The 19,143-nt window shown below is 41.5% G+C and overlaps 1 protein-coding gene across 1 annotated transcript in view; it reads right to left on the reverse strand.

The window, feature by feature from the left end:
- FAM227B (family with sequence similarity 227 member B) overlaps positions 1–10,565 on the reverse strand; it is a 169,251-nt gene extending 158,686 nt beyond the window's left edge. Inside the window, exons 1-5 of the mRNA XM_065412142.1 lie at positions 10,515–10,565; positions 8,251–8,500; positions 5,102–5,169; positions 4,673–4,717; positions 1,860–1,964 (exon numbers count right to left, since the gene is read on the reverse strand). Coding sequence (XP_065268214.1) covers positions 1,860–1,964; positions 4,673–4,717; positions 5,102–5,169; positions 8,251–8,500; positions 10,515–10,565 — 519 coding nt within the window. The remainder of the gene's footprint in view (positions 1–1,859; positions 1,965–4,672; positions 4,718–5,101; positions 5,170–8,250; positions 8,501–10,514) is intronic.
- Between the last annotated feature and the right edge of the window lie 8,578 nt (positions 10,566–19,143).

The raw sequence follows: 19,143 nt of genomic DNA on the forward strand, positions 1-19,143 counted from the left end.
GTCTAGCCAATAAATTAAATATCTCACACACAAAAAACCTGGTTTTGGTGCCAACAGGCAAAAAGACTAAAACTATTCACTGAGAATTAACTAATTAACAATAATAACTAGCACCGAGAAGCAAGTGGACACTGGAGGGGTTCCTTCTTGCTGCCACAGGAAGTAAGAAGGAACTGAGGGATAGCAGGGACCACTCTGCCTTTTATGTTCTTGAGTGGGAGGTGCAAGGACATCTAGCAGGCACAGTCCTATTGGGCACTACTGCCCAAAAGAATCCCATTTTGTACAAGATGGGTGCGCACCAATCCATGTGCACAATCTTTTGAAGAAACAGAGGGCTTGTCTTCACTGACCTATTAGCTTGGGGTGTAACTCAAGTTTTTCCCTAACCTGATTCCTGTACACAAACACAAACCTCCAGCTCAAATTAAGTGGTGCTTTAAATTTGAGCTAGATAGCGTATAAGGGAACTTTAACACGTACACACCAACGCTTGTGTGCTGCTGCGCTAGTAATACAATGGGATGCAGGAACTTGAATTACAACTCATCAGCTTCTAACAAAATCACTTAATCCAATCATTCTGTGTAGCTTAAGTGGTGTTTCCCAGTGTGGTCATTCTCACTTCCCTCTCACTTGAGCTAGGCAGGTATCAGGATCCCACCTACAGGGTGGGGGAAGAGGCCAGGGCCATGGTTATAAGGGACATGGTCTGAGTTCAGTCTAGAGGGTTCAACACCAGAAGCAGCAGTCAAGGTTGGAATCAAGGTCAATGAGTTGCACCATGTCAGAGCCAAGTGAGTCAGCCAAAGTACGGTTAGTAAAACGGAGGCAGGGCAAGATGCAGTAATGGAGCAGGGAACCAGGAACAAAGGCAGCCTGAGGAGTTAGGAGCAGAGCAGGGGACCAGGAACCGGAAGCAAGGCTTGGCATCAGGAGCAGGACTGGGGCCAGAAACCAGCAGTGACGCAATGTATCAAGGGTCTGTTTGCAGCAGCAAGCTGGACATCCACCTAGTTGCACAAACAGCCTCCAGATGTTCTCCCTAGGGCAATTAGAGAATGCAGTAGGCTCTGCCAGTCAGGACCTCCATGGGTGAGACATCCAGTGGAGCTTGAACCCATAGGGCTCATTGGCTGCTGTTCCCTGCTTCACCAGACCTGTAGTTTGGCTGTGTGGACAAGGGAGCCACACAGGAGCCTGCAGACCTGGGTTCCAGGTCCATGGATCCTCACAGCAGGAGTCCTGTAGACAACAGCCTCATGCACTACACAGGCCTGATTCATTCCTTGAGCACTGTCCATCCTGTGGATTGAATGAGAGATGGATCCTGTGCAAAAATACCACGTGATCATGTAATTCAAGACTATACTATAATGCATATACAGAAGGAGGCTGAAATAAGGTTATATAGGCAACCCTAATTTTGGCATTTTGGCCCACATCCCTAAAGGTATTAAGATGCCTAACTCCTATTAATTTTAATGGGAGTTAGGTGCCTAAATACCTTTGAAGATCTGGAGCTTACTAACTTCTGAGTGCTTAACTTTGCAACTCTAATGTTAATTTAATGTATTTTTCCCCAATATAATAATAGATCAGGTTTGAGACACAAGAAAATACTTTGAGGGGAAACGTTCATTGCTGCTGCCTGAGGTGAGCCAGTTGTGTGTATAAATAATGGACTTCACTGTATAGATTTCTCAGTCTGGCATCTTTCATGAATTAAAAAAACCTAAAGAAAAAATGGAATATGAACATTTTAAAATATATGCTTACTTAAGATATAAACCATAAAGATTTGGCACTATTTTATGTTAGCAGTTTCTATTTAGCAAACTGGAGTAAAGTGTACATACTTTGAAATTGTGAGCTTTTATAACCAAGTCCCAAAGTTTTGCTGCTTCCAAATGTCTTGGTAGTTCTGTAAGCTGTTTTAACTTGAAACCCGGGTATCTATAATTCTAAAAGGAAAAAATGTTTAATTACTAATTATTACATTCCTTGTAGTTTCTCTTTTTTTGCTGAGAACATATCACTTCAAATGTATCCACCATATATTTTTTCTAAACTGAAATTGAAGACACTTACCCACAATGGAAATGTTCCATTGTTGGGAGTCCCATTTTTTCAGTAGTATTTTCTTTACCAATTACTTTCTCTGATTGTCCAGACTCAATGAGAGGTCCAATTATCAATCAGTCAAGGTACAGCAAGAAATTGCTGCCTGATCATTAATAAATGTTTTGCATCCCTATGATTCTGTCTCAAAAATTACTTCCCCCCCATAAGCTATAGAGTAAAACCCCAGTCAAGGTGTTTTGCTTTGTTTTATATTTAAAGTCAGCAGTTCAATTTGCGATCATATTTTGCTATTTCCCAGGCCCTGCCTTCATTTCCTTGTTGAAGCTAGTCACTGCAGAGTCATTCTGTTAACTATATGCATCCGAAGAAGTGGGTTGTAGCCCACGAAAGCTTATGCTCTAATAAATTTGTTAGTCTCTAAGGTGCCACAAGTACTCCTGTTATTTTTGCGGATACAGACTAACACGGCTGCTACTCTGAAACCTGTCATTCTGTTAACTGTATGGCAAGTGCATAACAGATAGTGTTCCAGCAGAGGCCATGGACATAGCTAAGAAAACAATTCTCCTTCTGCCTGACATCACCCTCATATAATTTGAACATGCTGTATGTTTTTTATTTCACGCCAGGAAGTGGGTCAGTTTGTATTTCAGAGTACAGAAAGCAAAATAAAAATAAGAATGAGTGCATTTACATAGCACTCAAAGTATTGTGCAAATATTACCACTCTATGCAGATAATACCACTCTTGTGAGCTAAGTGGGTTCTGATCTAGTGATGTCAATAAAATTACTCATGCAATTCACGTGAGCAGGTTTTGGTCCTTGAAGGACATAAATCCACACCGTGTAGAGGTCAAAGCATAGGGGTTTATTACACACAGTGCTGGCGGAGTGTCACCTGGCTTATTAGGCTCAGAAACACTGTCAATCAATTGATTACAATGAAATATATAGATTTTCCATGGGCGGGGGAAAGTGACGGGGTAGGCAGTTCCACACCCCAGGATAGGTTTTGCAGCAAGACAAGATAGCACATTAGCCAATGGTTAAAAGGTTACATAATGTCTCCGCCCATGGTCTCAAATTAGCAAGTTAACATTTAATTAATACTTTGATAAAATGTTATTAGTATAAAATATATATGTTGAATTCTGATTTGGGGTCCATAGGAACGGAGCAACTCCTTTGATTGTCCAACAGGTACATGTCTAGGGGATAAAGCAAAGAAACAGTGAAAGGATATGGTAATACAGATTGTCTCCTTTATGCCTTAAGGCAGGGCATTGGTCCCTGGGAAGGGAGGTGGAAGGATGCCATATCATTATACTGACATGTGCCAATTTTCATAAACTCAAGGTTGGATCTGTGGGAAGACTGTTTTCCCTTCAGGAGAAACACAATAGGAACAGGGATCCTTTGTTCAATTTGAAACATTGGATGAAACATAATTATTCAGTTATTGCTTCAACATCTGGCATTTCTACTGACCAAGCATATCTTAGCAAAGGCAATGTTATCTTGTTTACCCCAGCTTTCTCTTAGCTGATCACTATTAGCTAGGCCTCTGGTCTCCAGACCAAACTTTGGACTTTGGGTCTGAGAAAGAGCTGGCACAATCCATATACCAGGTTGTTATATAAAATGCACATGGATTTTAACCCTTCAGTCCTTAACTTTAGAGAAGTTTCAGAAGAACACAGAACCTGATTTGCTATTTTTACATGTATCAGTAATATTTTTCTTAACTTAATTAGCTCAGTTATAAATACATTATTGTGTTGTGATAGAAGTTTACATCTGTTCTCATTTCATATTATCTCCATGAAATTTGGTCAGTTAATATTTTAGTGCTCAGTTCCACAACACTGACACCTATCAGTAACTTTACTTATGTAAGTAATCACACTGATGCCTCAAATGGAGCAGTCAGAATCCCTGGCTGTCCCAGTGGCGCCTTGTGTGCTCTTACCAGTCAGATTTGGTTAAATGCTCCTTTAACTTATGGCAGGAGCAGAAGCAGACTCATAGGTGGCTGAAGAAAATGTTTTTGGGGCAGAAAGGCTCAGCGGGGGCATATCCATGAGTGGGCCTAGGTGGGCTACGGCTCACGCAGTTAGCACCTAATTAAGCCCTCCATCATAGCAGTAGTGAAGGGGCTTTTTCTGGCAGAGATCAATTTTGGGGAGACTGAGTCCCCTCTAGCCTTAGCTACCCACTGCCTACGAGCAGCCCCAAACAGCCCCAGGAATCAGGAGAATATAAAACTGACACACAGCTACTGTTGCTTCCCCCATAGGTTCTTCATTAAGCACAGCTTACAGAAAACCAAAAATTAGGCCCCAAGTATTCATTCATGACATGTCAATTAAATCAAATTAAATCAACACACTCACACCATACTTGGATTTTCCATTATGCGGTATATCTAAATGTATATAATTAATAAAAATAATATTGAATCTTTAATATATATATTTGGGGCCTAATTCTGTATTCCTTTCTTTCCCTAAATTGACACTGTTGACACAATATATTGGTTTGATATTATACTGTAATCTACTTTATTATATGTTTAGCAAACTTACCTTTACATTTTTTCTGCTTGATTCCTCAGTGATATATTTATCAATCTGAAAAATGTTTTAAACAAACCATTCAAAACTAATGTTAAATGCACTTCTTACCATGAATTAAACATCTTGTATTCTCAGATAAAGGAAAACGCTTTCAGCTGATGACATATTACAAGACAGAACTTAAAATAGCCCAAGTATGACTTCAAATTGAAAAACATGGCCTGTGACACTCAAAGGCTTTAGGACTTATCTACACTACAGAATATAGTGTGACAATATAAAGAACAATCATATTTTTGAATAGTTTTATCTGTGTGATCATATAGGGCGGACCACAATCTCAGTCTAAGATGCAAGATAGAGGCCCCTTTGAAAATTTGGTCTTCACTGTCTAAACCTGTAACAGAATGGAAAAAAAAAAGTAAATAAATAGTATACCTTTGTTTTCCTCATCTTGCCTGTTTGAATTGAAATTTCTTCTGAATCAGTAAGTTGAGTATCATTGGCTTAAAAAAAAAGAGTAAGAATTAGCAACAAAATAGTCAGCTCTGTTTTTTCAGCTTCAGGACAAATTCAAGATCTTGACCAAACTAAGGCTCCAAACGTGCAAATACTTATGTGCTTAATTTTATGCAGTGTGTAGTCCTACTGACTCATCTTTGAGATGAATGGTAGGCTCAATAAGACTCCCATTTCCTTTATGTATATCTCATCTTCTGTTTAAGAACTACATTTGTGGAGGATGTGACAGGCTGAAGTCTCATTCTTGCAAAGACGTTTGTATGTACAGTACTTTACTCATACAAAGTTAAGCTCATGCATAAGTTTTTGCAGGATCAGGGCCTAAGCTTGCTCCTTTTTATTATAAATTTGACACTGCACACATGCATTTGCAACTGGAAGTTAAGGGTTATACTTTAACTAAACAAAATGTAATGGCTTAATACACTGTGAGCAAACTGCTGTTAAGAATCATTGCCCATGTCTAACACCTCCAGGCATATTCACTTTATAAATTAAAAAAAAACACATTAACCAATTGCATCTATTGTGCACCTATTTGGTCTTTATGAGATGGAATGAAGAGGAGAGTGCACCCCTAGGACTTAAGAGTGGTACCTTTCTTTTAAGTTTCTGACATTCGGGGGAGTTTGCACAGCTGTGGAACTTTGTGTATTTATGAGTTCTTTACAATTAATGATTTTTGACTTACAATACCAACACAAGGAATTAATCCAATTTTACAAATAGAGGACTGAGACACAGAGTGATTAAAGGCTTGTCTACATGGTGGGGTAATGCACTCTATGGGGCTTTGATTTCTAAAGCACGCTAACATGCTGTGCATCAACTGGTCCATGTAGACCCTGCGGGTGCACACCAAAGGTTTCTAGTGCTCTTTTAAAGCATACTAACAGGGTCTACGTCAACCACTTAATGCGCAAAACTTTAGTGAGCTTTAGAAATAACAACCTGATAAAACACATTACCCCACCGTGTAGACAAACCCTAAGTGCCCAGCCTCATGCTTAACCAGAAGATTATCCTTGTGGGGTGGGGTGGGGTGGGGTGGGGGGAGAAGCATGAGCTTGTCATCAATTGTCATACATGAACTTTTTCTGAATTTTCACCATGTAAAACTTTAATTCATACTTTGTACCCATATAATTTTTCTTGATTATTTTGCAGGGCACAAAACTCAACTACCACATATTATTCAGAAAAAATACCATTTCCAAAAAGTATCATTAGCTGCAGTGAAGGAAGTGTTAACTATCTGCTTTGATATAATTTGTAACTACTCGTGTATTACTTTTGGGTCAAACAATGCTTTTCAGAACAATGTCTCTGACTTAACAGAACACAGCAGTTAAGCACATGCTCAAGTACTCTGCCGATTTGGGACTAATTTAGGGATTCAGTGGCTGGCTCAACTCAGTCACTTTTAAGTAAGTGGCAAGCTTTCTTTCAACAGTTTTTCCATAGTTTTATTGTTGTTAGCACCTAATAATGTCATTGCAGTGCCTAATTCAAAATACATTTTAGCAAACAAACCAATTCAGGATCTATTAAGCAAGAAGACATGAATGAAACCATTGTACATGGGAAAACAAAACAAAACTTTTTTCAAAAGTTAGAGTGCTTGAAGTCCTGAAATTCACAAATCAACATATTTGAAGAAAATGATAATATATTGTATATCAGGTAGCCCAATAGGATATAATGAGAATGCCCAGACTTTGAAAAATCAGGATGAATTTATATATAATTGTGTGGATATATCTTAGGAAATACTATAACTAATATTCAGAGAGTGTTCATCAGAAAAATAATAAAATAACATTTTTCTATGTACATGGAATTGAGTATTTTGTCATTGCAGTGAAGAAACCAAGCAGAAATAATTAGATTTCAGCTCACAGATAAATTAATAAATCAATTGACAATCCTACTGTATCTACAATATCAGGACCACATCTCCCAGGAGATCCCAATATATACATAATGCAGAAAACAATACTGAAATCAGTTTACTAATATTTTCAAGATACAAAATTTCATAAAATAGTAAATATAAAAGATAAATACTGGACAAGATTCTCAGCTGATGTGTACTGGCATATCTCTACTGAAGTCAGTATCAATTTATCTAGTTAAATATCCAAACACAATTATTTAGTTGCAATAATGATATCCCTGCAGCTATAGCAATTCAAGATACAATCTGCTAAGCTACTTCTAAGGAAAACCAATGTGCTACAGGACATGGTGCTGATGATTCAAGAAGTGGCTCTCCCCTTTCTAACTCACTATTGAGCCAGCGGCCCAGCATGGACTGACAACGCATTGCTGGAAGTGTCTTTCAGATGAGATGTAAAGTTGAGGTTCTAGTCAACTGTGGTGACGAAGGACAACATTTTCATCCACTCTCAGCCAGAGGGTATTTTTTGTGTTCACTTATCTGAGCCTCACTGATTGCACCAAAGGAATGCATATATTTTGTGTAGGTGAATTGTATGTATTCATTTACTCCGTTCCCCCTGAAGCAGGTGGACTGGGAAAACAGGTAATTGGCAGAGCCTTGGCTCCACATTCCCAGTGCATCAGACAGTGTAGCTGAACTGGTGTAGGTTAGTGTAATTTGTTGTAAGTATAGGAAACAAGAAAGGAATTATGCCTCTTTGAGGCACAGTGACTCCCTGGGCTACTCCTACAGTGATATATATGCATATATGTTTCCCAGGACTACTCCTGAGGCTACACCTTATGCACCATTCCTTACCCAAGGCTATACATGAAGATACAATCTATCCCTATTGAACACTGCATGATCATTTTCTACTGTGCAAGTTTCATTCTACTTTATTTCACTGGATCTTTATCCAATTCTCTGTCTATATATACACACTGCTTTCCTCCCCCTCTTCCCCCATACTAGACAGCATACTCTCACAGCTATTTCCAAAAACTGGAACATAATCACTAGGGCTAAGCCAGAATTTAAACGTTGGGAAATGGATTAAATTACTTCATTCACCTTTCAACCATTATTCCCAGTAGTAATAACTAAAATAATTGACCATTACTTTGCTCTAGTGAAACACGATGGTCATCTTCCTCTGTTGGTCTTTGTTGAAAAGAAAATATTTTTTCAGCATGTTTCTTCAGTTCAGTTGTGCACTCATCTATTCTCTTCTCCAAATCTGAGACACGGCTGATTTGTAGTGGAGCATTTTCATACAGAAACTTAGAAATAGTATCAAATGAATAGTCATTTCTTAATTTGTCCACCAAAGGACGATCTTCATCTAGAAACGGAAATCTTGGCCAATCATCCTGCAATAATTACGTTAAAAATAATTACTCATAAGCATCATCAAAAATGTTAAGATAAAATTAAGAATCAATCATATGTGACATTTACATTTTTACAATGCACTGCAGTTCCAGTACAAATACACTTTTCCTATTCATTTTAATGACCTCTAATTTTGACATCATTGTTTAAAGGACTCTAATTTCTTCTTATGTTGAATAGCACACTCACATTTGGTTACAACAGTCAGCAAAAAATAGGAATGGGCCAGAGAAGGGCAGAACAAATTCATGTTGGGTGAAGGGCTTTATACACCTCTACTCAGATATAACGCGACCCGATATAACACCAATTTGGATATAACGCGGTAAACCAGCGCTCCGGGGGGCGGGGCTGCGCACTCCGGTGGATCAAAGCAAGTTCGATATAACGCGGTTTCACCTATAACGCGGTAAGATTTTTTGGCTCCCGAGGACAGTGTTATATCAGGGTAGAGGTGTACAAGGACTAATTAACAAGATTAGGACTTTTTAGTTTGAAAAGGAGACATCATGCATAGAAGAGTTATCATGGTTCTAAGGACACAAATAAAGTCCTTTGTAATTTATGTTCTCTGAAAGTATAGTAATGTCTTCCATCTGTGGTGCATGCCCCTGAAAGCAGAGGCACGGACTAAGGTCCTCAATCCAGCAAAGCACTTAAAACTGGTGCTTAACTTTAGGCAAGCATGTAATCCCATTGAAGTATTTAAAATTACCCATGGGATTAACTACTTTGCTGGAGCACGGACAAAATGCTGAAGTGTACAATCATAATAAATTGATGATGACTATACCAGGATTGGACACTGTTCAACCCCACAGTAAACAGTGGACATGTTCTAATCTGTTAATAGTGTTGCCCCTTTTGACCTGAGCGGTTAGCCAAAAATTTGGGATCCAGTATGTTGTCGCAGTTAGGAGGAGAAGGTGGTGATAATCAGGTATTTCTTTCATGCAGTTTTGTATATTTACAAAGAATGTATGAAGTTTTGTGTCTCTGAATCCAAAAGCAATCAAATGGCAGGAAACAGCTTTCTTTGCTAACAGCACTAAGAGCACTCTTTTCACTGTGCACCCCAACCCAAAAACCTTGCCCCAGATTTCTTCCAAGGTCAACCAATGTGCTTTCATCAGCTCTTTCAGGCTGCCTCTCCCTCAGTCTTTCCCTGGTTTATGTCTGTTCTGCCTCCCACCACCCAACCCCAAAATAATACTCAACAAAAGCTCCTGGGTGGGTTCACATACTTCTTTTCTCTTCACTGGGAGCCTATCCTTACAGTTATGTTAATTGAAGGGTGAATTCACACCTGTCAATCTCAAATGAGGTTTTAACTCAACCCAAAGAAGGTTTCACCCATATACCAACTAATCATCCCCTGTAACGAATAGATATAGGTCCACTGCAGTGGTCTCTCTCTCCAAACAAGAATGGATGATTGGCTGAAGCATCACTAGTAATCAGTCTTAATATGGAATGTTTTGGTGGTATACAGTTTGTAGAATTTACAGGGAGATCAGGAAAATCTCCCCTATAAGTTTATCAACGCAAGGCAAGGTAGAATGGCTAAATAAGCAAAACTGATCATTCCCCCTTTCACAGTTGGCAGAACTTTTTGTCTTTGGCCTTGTTGTTACGGTAATAAAGTTGTGGCCTGGTCATCTATTTTAAACAAGCTATGAGTCAGTGTGCTCTCTCAAGCATGCCCTCCACAATACAACAGGAATTACTGCTATAGCAGACACAAAACTTCCTCCGTGGCCTATCTATGAAAAAAATGCAGGTTAACAACAGAAGCGCTGTTCTCTGGAAGGTTTGCCATTTCTACAAAGCTCTTAGTTTCCACTGCCCAAGGGCCTAGGAAATACAATCCATGTTCAAAACTTGGTTTTCAATATTTATATTCATATGTCTTTTGCTCAAGGCCTTGTTCTTGCATGTTTACTCCACTACACACACACACGGGTAGTTAAAATAATAAGCATTTTTACTTACCAATTTCTGAGACTGTAAGAATTCTTCAAAAGTACCAGGCGGCCCTTGCATCTTCTATCAAAGTACAAATATGAATTACTCTTATAAAAATACCTTATAAAATTGAGATGGAGTTTAAGGTATTGTTCTTAGTAAACAAAGCAAACACCATGATGTATACAGTATATGCTCATTAGTTAGCACTAATAAATGAGAGCCCCCTTGAGTGTTATCTAATTTTAAGAATTAATAAACATGAGAACAAATGTGAAGAAAGGAAACAGCATCACAAAAATGTAGTTTTTCATGTATTTTGACAAGTGTGAAATATTTATAAACAACACTTTTTAGTATATTAATAGATATACTGCAATATACTTTGTAAAAGTAGTAAAGTCTTATTAGTATGATAATCTGAATTGTTCTTAATTAAATTTTTTGCTTAGAAGTGGGGAGAAGTATCAGGTTTGCAGATTAGCAAGTAGTCCCATTGAAATCACCCCATTGACATTTCCTGAGTTTAGGGCAATTAAAAACTCAGCCATAATTTTAAAAAAGTCTGTGCAGAAAACTAGCCTGAGAAATCTTTTAGAAAAGTTATGTCACAGAAAATAGGGGCCTAGTATGGGTCATCACTGAGAATGCCAGATTGAGGACAAACTGCAAGAAATAGGGCAAACATCCCCCAAAACTGGTGGTTTATTCTATAACTATATTTCACAAAGCTAGTATCACCATACTGGTTAGCAAGAAGCCGAAACAAGAAGCCCTTAGGCCAGGGGCAGGCAAACTTTTTAGCCTGACGGCCACATCGGGTTTCGGAAATTGTATGGAGGGCTGGCTATGGGAGGCTGTGCTTCCCCAAACAGCCAGGCGTGGCCTGGTCCTGCCCCTATCCAAACCCCCCCCCCCCGCTTCTCACCCCCTGACGCCCCCCTCCCCCCCCCGACTCCTGCCCCATCCACCCCCCCCGTTCCCTGATGGCCCCCCAGGACCCCTGCCCCATCCACCCCCTCCGCTCCCTGTCCCGACAGCCCCCAGAACCCCCGCCTCTGACTGCCCCCCCGCCACCCCATCCAACCCCTCCTCTCATTCCTGACTGCCCCCCCGGGACCCCTGCCCCAGCCAACCACCCCTTATCCCTGTCCCCTGCCTGCCCCTGGAACCCCTGCCCCTGCCTGCCCCTCCATCCAACCCCCCCCTTCCTGACTGCCCCCCCGGGACCCCTGCCCCCATTCAACCCCTGTTCCCCGCCCTCTGACTGCCCCAACCCCTAGCCACACCCCCGCCCCCTGACCACCACCACTAACTCCCCTGCCCTCTATCCAACCCCCCCCTGCTCCCTGCCCCCTTACCGCGCTGCCTGGAGCACCGGTGGCTGGCGGCGCTACAGCCGCGCTACCCGGCTGGAGCCAGCCACACCACCGCGCAGCACAGAGCACCGGGTCAGGCCGGGCTCTGCAGCTGGCTGCCCCAGAAGCTCACAGCCCCGCCACCGAGAGCATTGCGCCAGCGGCGCAGTGAGCTGAGGCTGCGGGGGAACAGCAGGGGAGGGGCTAGGGGCTAGCCTCCCGGGCCAGGAGCTCAGGGACCGGGCAGGAGGGTCCCGCGGGCCTCCGTAGTTTGCCCACCTCTGCCTTAGGCATTCCAGTCCCTGGCTTCTTTCTGGACTTTTATGATGTATGGTTATTAAAATCAAAATACCACACATAGGGTTCTTCCAATCCCAAAGGACCAGCCACTATCCCCAGGTCAATATACACACTTCAGGATCTCACCAAAATACCATGCTACAATTTAGTAAACTAACTAAAGTTTTATTAATAAAAAAATGAAAAGAAGAGAGTTATTAATGATTAAAGTGAATCATATATTTTACAATTGAGTTCAGAGTCTGTAGATCAGGATATATTGAGTCCAATTGTTCATCATAGGTGTAAAGTCTGCTAAGTCTATTTAAGTCTCTTAGAGTCCTTTCATAAGTTTGTCAGGGTTTACCCAAAATGGATTTGGGGGGTCCTATCTTGCTAGGGTGACCAGACAGCATGTATGAAAAATTGGGACGGGGGTGGGGGGTAATAGAAGCCTGTATAAGAAAAAGACCCAAAAATCGGGACTGTCCTTATAAAATCGGGACATCTGGTCACCCTATATCTTGCATCTGGAATAGCCCCCTGAATATTATCCAGAAAGATCAGAGCTACCGGATCTTGCCCAATGCTTCTCTTGTTATAGCTGAAACAGGCTGGCAAGCTGACCATCATCATCTCCATGTGGGATCCTCCTTTGATGAAGAATGCAGCAATACAAAAAGCCTGTGGTCCCCACTGTGACCCATGCTTCCGTTGATGGGCCACTCAGTTGTTGCAGCCATTCAAAACTACTAAGGTGGTTTACAGGTGTTTTTTCAATGTGAGTCAACAAGATTCAGATAGTATGTTATTGACATAGGCTATTTTAGTAAGCTTCATCTCAATGCTAAATACAGGTTTTTAATCTACTAACAATTGAGTATAGTTGCATATATAATGCAAAGACAATATAGAATTACAGAATATGAAAAGGATTTAGCATCTACAAGCTAATTTGGTTACATTGGTAAACTTTCAACAGAATATAGATAAACACTGACAAACACATTTAGCATATACTCTTGATTTTTATCCATACAAGCAAATGGGCTTATGTTTATCAGCCTAATTAACTTCTCTTTGGTACCCACACACAATCTCAATGCCTCTTGACATGCCTTTAAGAGTCATAGCCAGGTGAACTGCCTGTTGCTTTCACTCCAAGCTGGCGAGCTTACCACCTACTCCCCACAGTGCTCCCTGGCTGTGGCTCGGCATGGCCTCTTGGTGGCACTGTGGGAGCTGTCGCCGGGCTCTGCAGACCTAGGTTCTGATGATCCTTGAATCCTTACATCATCCCCCACTTCAGGGCCCCCTTCCTCTCGATGGGTGCTGGACCTGGTTAATCCAGCTAGGGTGACCAGACAGCAAGTGTGAAAAATCGGGACAAAAAATATAAGACAAAGCCCCAAATATCGGGACTGTCCCTATAAAATCGGGACATCTGGTCACCCTAAATCCAGCTGGTTTTGATTAAGCCTTTTTACCAGGCCAGGGGCATGGACATAGGCAGCGGGCTCCCAGGAGCATTCCTTGGGACCATCACCCTCCCAATCAATTAGGTAGCACAGTCTCCCCCTTTGCAGTTTAGACTTGAGGATAGAGTGGCCTATATATTCCTCGTGCCCGTGGACCTTGACTGGCAGGGGCAGCTGTTGGGACCAATCGGGAAAGTGGTACTCTATGTAAGGCTTCGGGAGGGATACATGGGAAATGGTATGTACCTTAAGAGATCAATGGAGCTGTAATTTGAAGGTGAGAGGATTGATTTGCTGACAAATCTGGAAGGGTCCAAGAAACTGGTGGTCTAGAAGGAATTTGTAGTCCCTTTTTGCATCTTTGAGATAATCTTTAAGCTCCTCCTGGATACGGTGAATTTGCTGGATCCAGTCACCAGCTGCTGGGTCCAGGGAGGCCGCTGGCAAGGCCAGTTGGAAGCAAGGGTGGAACCCCTAATTGGCAAAGAAGGAACTCTGCCCCGTGGAGGTGAGGTTGGTGATTTTGTATGAGAACTCAGCATAAGGAAGGAGGGAGAATCAGTTGTCTTGATGGTAGTTGACAAAGCACTTTAGATATTGCTCTGATACTTGGTTCATGCTCTCCATCTGCCCACCTGTCCGGGAGTGGTATGTGGAGGAGGTAAAAGCACAAACATCCATTAGCTGGAGCACTTCACGCCACAAAAGTGAGACAAACTGCAGGCCTCAGTCTGAGGTGATACAGGTGATACAGCCGGGAAGCCCATGAAGACAGATCACATGAACTACTAGGAGCTGAGATGGTGTTTCAGTAGAGGACAGGCTGTTACAGGGGATGAAGTGCACCATTTTGGTCAGTTGGTCTACAACGATCAAAACCATGGTGCAGCCATCAGAGACAGGGAGTTCCGCTATCAAGGGTGATTGAGGCCCAGGCTCTAGGCAGGATCTCCAGGGGTACTAGGACACCAAGGGACTTTGTACAGAGCATCTTGGTGCACAACCTCTGGTCACAAGAGTCAATGTCATCCCGGACTTCGGATCGCATAAGAAGGCCACCAGACAGGACTGCCGGGGGGCGGGGTGGCAAGTGGGGCAATTTACCCCAGGCCCCGGGCCCCGCAGGGGCCCGCACGAGAATATAGTATTCTATAGTATTGCAACTTTTTTTTTATGGAAGGGGCCCCCAAAATTGCTTTGCCCCAGGCCCCCTGAATTCTCTGAGTGGCCCTGTCACCAGAACAAAGGAGAAGCTGTGCGGAAAGTCTTATGATGGCCAAAGTGGTGTCATGACAGAGATGGAGCACTTATAGACGGTGGCACCTTGGTGGAACATATATGCCCCATGAAGGTAGGTGATGCCATCCTGTGTGGCACATAGCATTTTGGTTCTGGCCCTCATTTGATCAGGATGTCCTTTTATCTCCTGGGATAACGGATTGTTCCACGAAGCAGAATGGATTAGATCAAGGAGGTCTCGGCATATTGTGGCACTAAGGAAGTTGTGAGGTTTTAAGAGACAGGGTGGTTCTTGGTTAGGCTCCTTGCCCTCCTCCCCCTTTCGGGATAAGAAGTCAGCTTTCCCATTCCTGGTTCCCAGGAGATAGGTGATGATGAAATCAAACAGAGAGAAGAATAATGTCCACCTGAGTCATCTTTGGTTCAAGGCTCAAGGCAAAGGCATGTCCTGGTTAATGCTTAATTTGTAATGAAAGAGGTGCTGGGACTCAACAATTACGTGCTGGTGCTGAAGCAATTTTTTACATTCATAACTGATGTAGCAAGCCCAGAGGTGCTGGGGCTAATGAACTGCCAAGTCTAGAAGTGCCAGGACTCAGCCCTGGCAAGCCCTGGCACAAATTAAGTGCTGGTCCTGGTGCTCTGCAATAAAAACCTAGGTTATTGTGCCATCGCCATTCATTTTCTTCCAGGGTCAAGTGTCAGTGGCCCACATGAAACTGCATCAGTTCCTAGTTGGGCCCTGGGGTTTCAGTGTGCCCCCCCCCCCTTTGCTCATGCAGCTGGTTGTCAATGTGGAGAGAGAGGTCAATGAATGCATCAAAGTGGGTCAGGATCTCAATGTGGGCTAGCTCATCCTCACTAAGTCCACACTGAAAATGGTGTAGTTGGACTGTCTTGTTCCACTCAGTACCAGTAGTGAGTCACTGGAACTAGGCAGCATCTGAGGCAGCTGGACCTTGGTGGAGCCTTTGTAGTGCTGCTTCTGCTGAGCAAGTATGGTGAATCAGAGGGCTGCAGGGTACTGTCACTTTGGGTCTGTTGGGCGGTACTTCCTGTGGCACCTACTTTCCACAGTGCTCCCTGGCTGTGGTTCTGCATGACTTCTTAATCGCTCTGTGGGACTATCAGCTGTCCCAGGCTCTACAGATCTGGTCCCCAGATCCTTACAATGCCAATATTTTAATGTTTCAAATCATTGCACAAAGCAGAATGCAAAGGAGTTATTCAGTTTCAAATACGGTGGAACTCCTTGCCAAAGGATGTTGTGAAGGCCAAGACCATAACAGGGTTCAAAAAAGAACTAGATAAATTCATGGAGGATAGGTCCATCAATGGCTATTAGCCATGATGGGCAGGAATGGTGTCCCTAGCCTCTGTTTGCCAGAAGCTGGGAATGAGCGACAGGGGATGGATCACTTGATGATTACCCGTTCTATTCATTCCCTCTGAGGCACCTGGCACTGGCCACTGTCGGAAGACAGGATAGTGGGCTAGATGGACCTTTGGTCTGACCCAGTAGGGCCATTCTTATGTACTTTTGGTCTGACACTTAAGAAGTGCTGAACTCTGGCAACTCCCAATAAAGTGCTTCTTAGTATCAAACACATGAAGATATTATCTGAATAAAATAGTAGATGGTATCATTTAGTAAACTCTGTTGAGTCAACGTTTTAGCAATAAGAGTCGGGGGACTATTATAGAATAAGGTGCTGTCCTGGTCATATAAACAAAAGCTTTTTCCACTTACAGTGTCACAAAATGTGAAAAGTTAGTTCTTGAAAAAAGAAGCTTTGATACTGTAGTGTATCACTTTACAAACCTATTGTGACTGCCATAGAGTGACAGTGAAATAATCTAACTCCTGTGAAATGCAGCCACTTATTTTTTTACTGCAGTATATTACACATTGCCAACAAGAAAACATGTCAAGCCAAAAGCAACAATCTGCTTAAATACTGCTCTCAGTTATATCCATGCAATCTCATTGAAGTCAATGGGATTTCATCAGTGTAACTGAGATCAAAATTTGGCATAATATCGGTCTATAATGTCAGCATTTTGCCCAAGAATACTGTCTGCAATACCACTATGAATAATATACCACAGACTGCTCCTTTATTGTGTTTCACTGACTCAGGAAAATCCCCAAATCATTTTTAGGCCTAGTCATTTTGATATAAAGACACAACTGCTGAACACTGAATAGTAATTGTTTGAGTACAAAGACTCTAACCAATAAGTGACTAAATATTCATTAAATCATTGGGAATTCATTTTATAATATGGCATTATTTATGTTACTAATCTTAAAGCATAATCTCTCAGTCATGCAAAATTGCAGAGAACAATTTGTTTCCAAATCTAAAAGAAGTATTTTTTTCTTGAGGGAATCCAAATTTGGTAGAAATTTGTGAAAAAATGTAAATGTCATGACAAATCAGGTACATACTGTACCATATTTCATTTGAAATACTGAAAACTTCTGAATATAAGTCTGTATGTTCAAATTTCAGCTATGAGTGACCAATGTACAACAAGAATGGCAAAAGCCTAAGCATTATTAAACGTACTAAAGTACATTAACTAATAATAAATCTTCTATAGTACCTTTTATTCAAAGTTATCATAGCATTTTAATTCATTAAGCATCACAACACCTTAGTGACATAGGCAAGGTTATCTCCTAATCATTTTGTTTAGCAGTGAAAAAATGCAGCTATACACATTTAAGCAGAACTCAGGTTCTATTTATCAGCACACTTCAATACAATACAATAGTAAAAGGTAATAGTAACAATAATCTTGTATCTACAGTGCACTCCTTGTCAATGGAATGAAACATAAACATAAACATAATAAAATACTATCCTCTTAAAATAAAAAAAAATTAAATAGAATAGGCTAAGTAAAGGATAGGAAGAAAAGATGAAAATATAGGGTCAACAGTTATCATTCTAAAACCTTTTTTTTAAAGTTTTAAGATGCTTTGAAAAGTAAAGAGGGACAAAATGAGATGGATTTTGGGCGGCTGAATGTTCACCACTTTACAGCCAACTGCTGCAAAATTCAACAGAATTACTGTGGATTTACACTGCTATCACTAGAGCAGAATTTGGTCCATGGTCCTTTTTAATATCTTTATAAACTCTATATTGGAAGGTGTGTGAGTGATCAGAATGTCTATTTCCTATAAGTTTAATCAAAATATTGTCTAGTGTGTCAAAATGAATGTGAGGCACTATATTTGAGCAGGTCTCAGAAGTATGGCCTTTCTCTATTCTAAATACTATGCAATATAAAATATTATGCTTTCCATTTATGCAGATAAGTATAACCTCTCCACCATAACCCTGCTAATCCTTTCTGTCAGCAGTATTTGTTCAGTGTTGTTATAATGAATGAGAAACATGGTGGTTTAGGAATCTTGTTTTACTGCAGTTAATGAGGGACTGAAGCAAGATCTTAATTTCCCTTTCTTTTACTGCTGATGATCAAGATATAAGCTACGCAGAGCTTTCTTTTTCTTATAAACAGCCAGCTCCTGATTTTCAGTGAATGCAGCAAACTCTAATGTTACCACCACTGAATCTTGCACCACCCCCAAAAAGACTGCTGAACATAGTGAAAAAAGGTGGTAAACAACAATGATGGAGAAAATGTTTACTGGTATTTAAAATGTACAGAGCACTTTCATGTGGCTTGGGTCAAATCTTATATTGTAGGAATGTAAAATGTATCTGAGGGATTTTATTTATTTTTTCAAATGTCTTTTTATATGTTATTTACCCTCGACCCCCTATCTGTGTGACACCAAACAAGTACATACGATAAATATTTATTGTACCAGTTTAATATGCTCTTTTGGGGCTATCGGAGAAACATACTAAGCTTTCAGTAGCACTACACTATTTTTTGTAATAAAACCTACAATATGTTGATTATTTTCCTATTTTCATGCTTCGCATCAGTACTCTTGAGTAACTGTTTCAACGACTTTTCCTTCCTCGTTAACCATGAGACACAATGGGGGAAATATCCCCCTGGAGACAAGCCATGCTGTGAACAACCAAGACCAGGGCCGGTGCAAGGAAGTTTCGAGCCCTAGGAGAAACTTCCACCTTGCGCCCCCGCCCCCCAGCCCTGCGGCAGCTCCCTGCCTCCCCTCCACCCTGAGGCACCCCCGCGGCAGCTTCCCACCCTCCCGGCCTGGGGAGCCGTGCAGCAGCTCCCCACCCCAGCTCACCTCTGCTCTGCCTCCTCCCCGAGCACGCCGCCCCCGCTCTAATTCTCCTCCCCTTC

This window comes from Emys orbicularis, chromosome 10 (assembly GCF_028017835.1).
Source record: "Emys orbicularis isolate rEmyOrb1 chromosome 10, rEmyOrb1.hap1, whole genome shotgun sequence".
NCBI classification, from domain to species: domain Eukaryota; kingdom Metazoa; phylum Chordata; order Testudines; family Emydidae; genus Emys; species Emys orbicularis.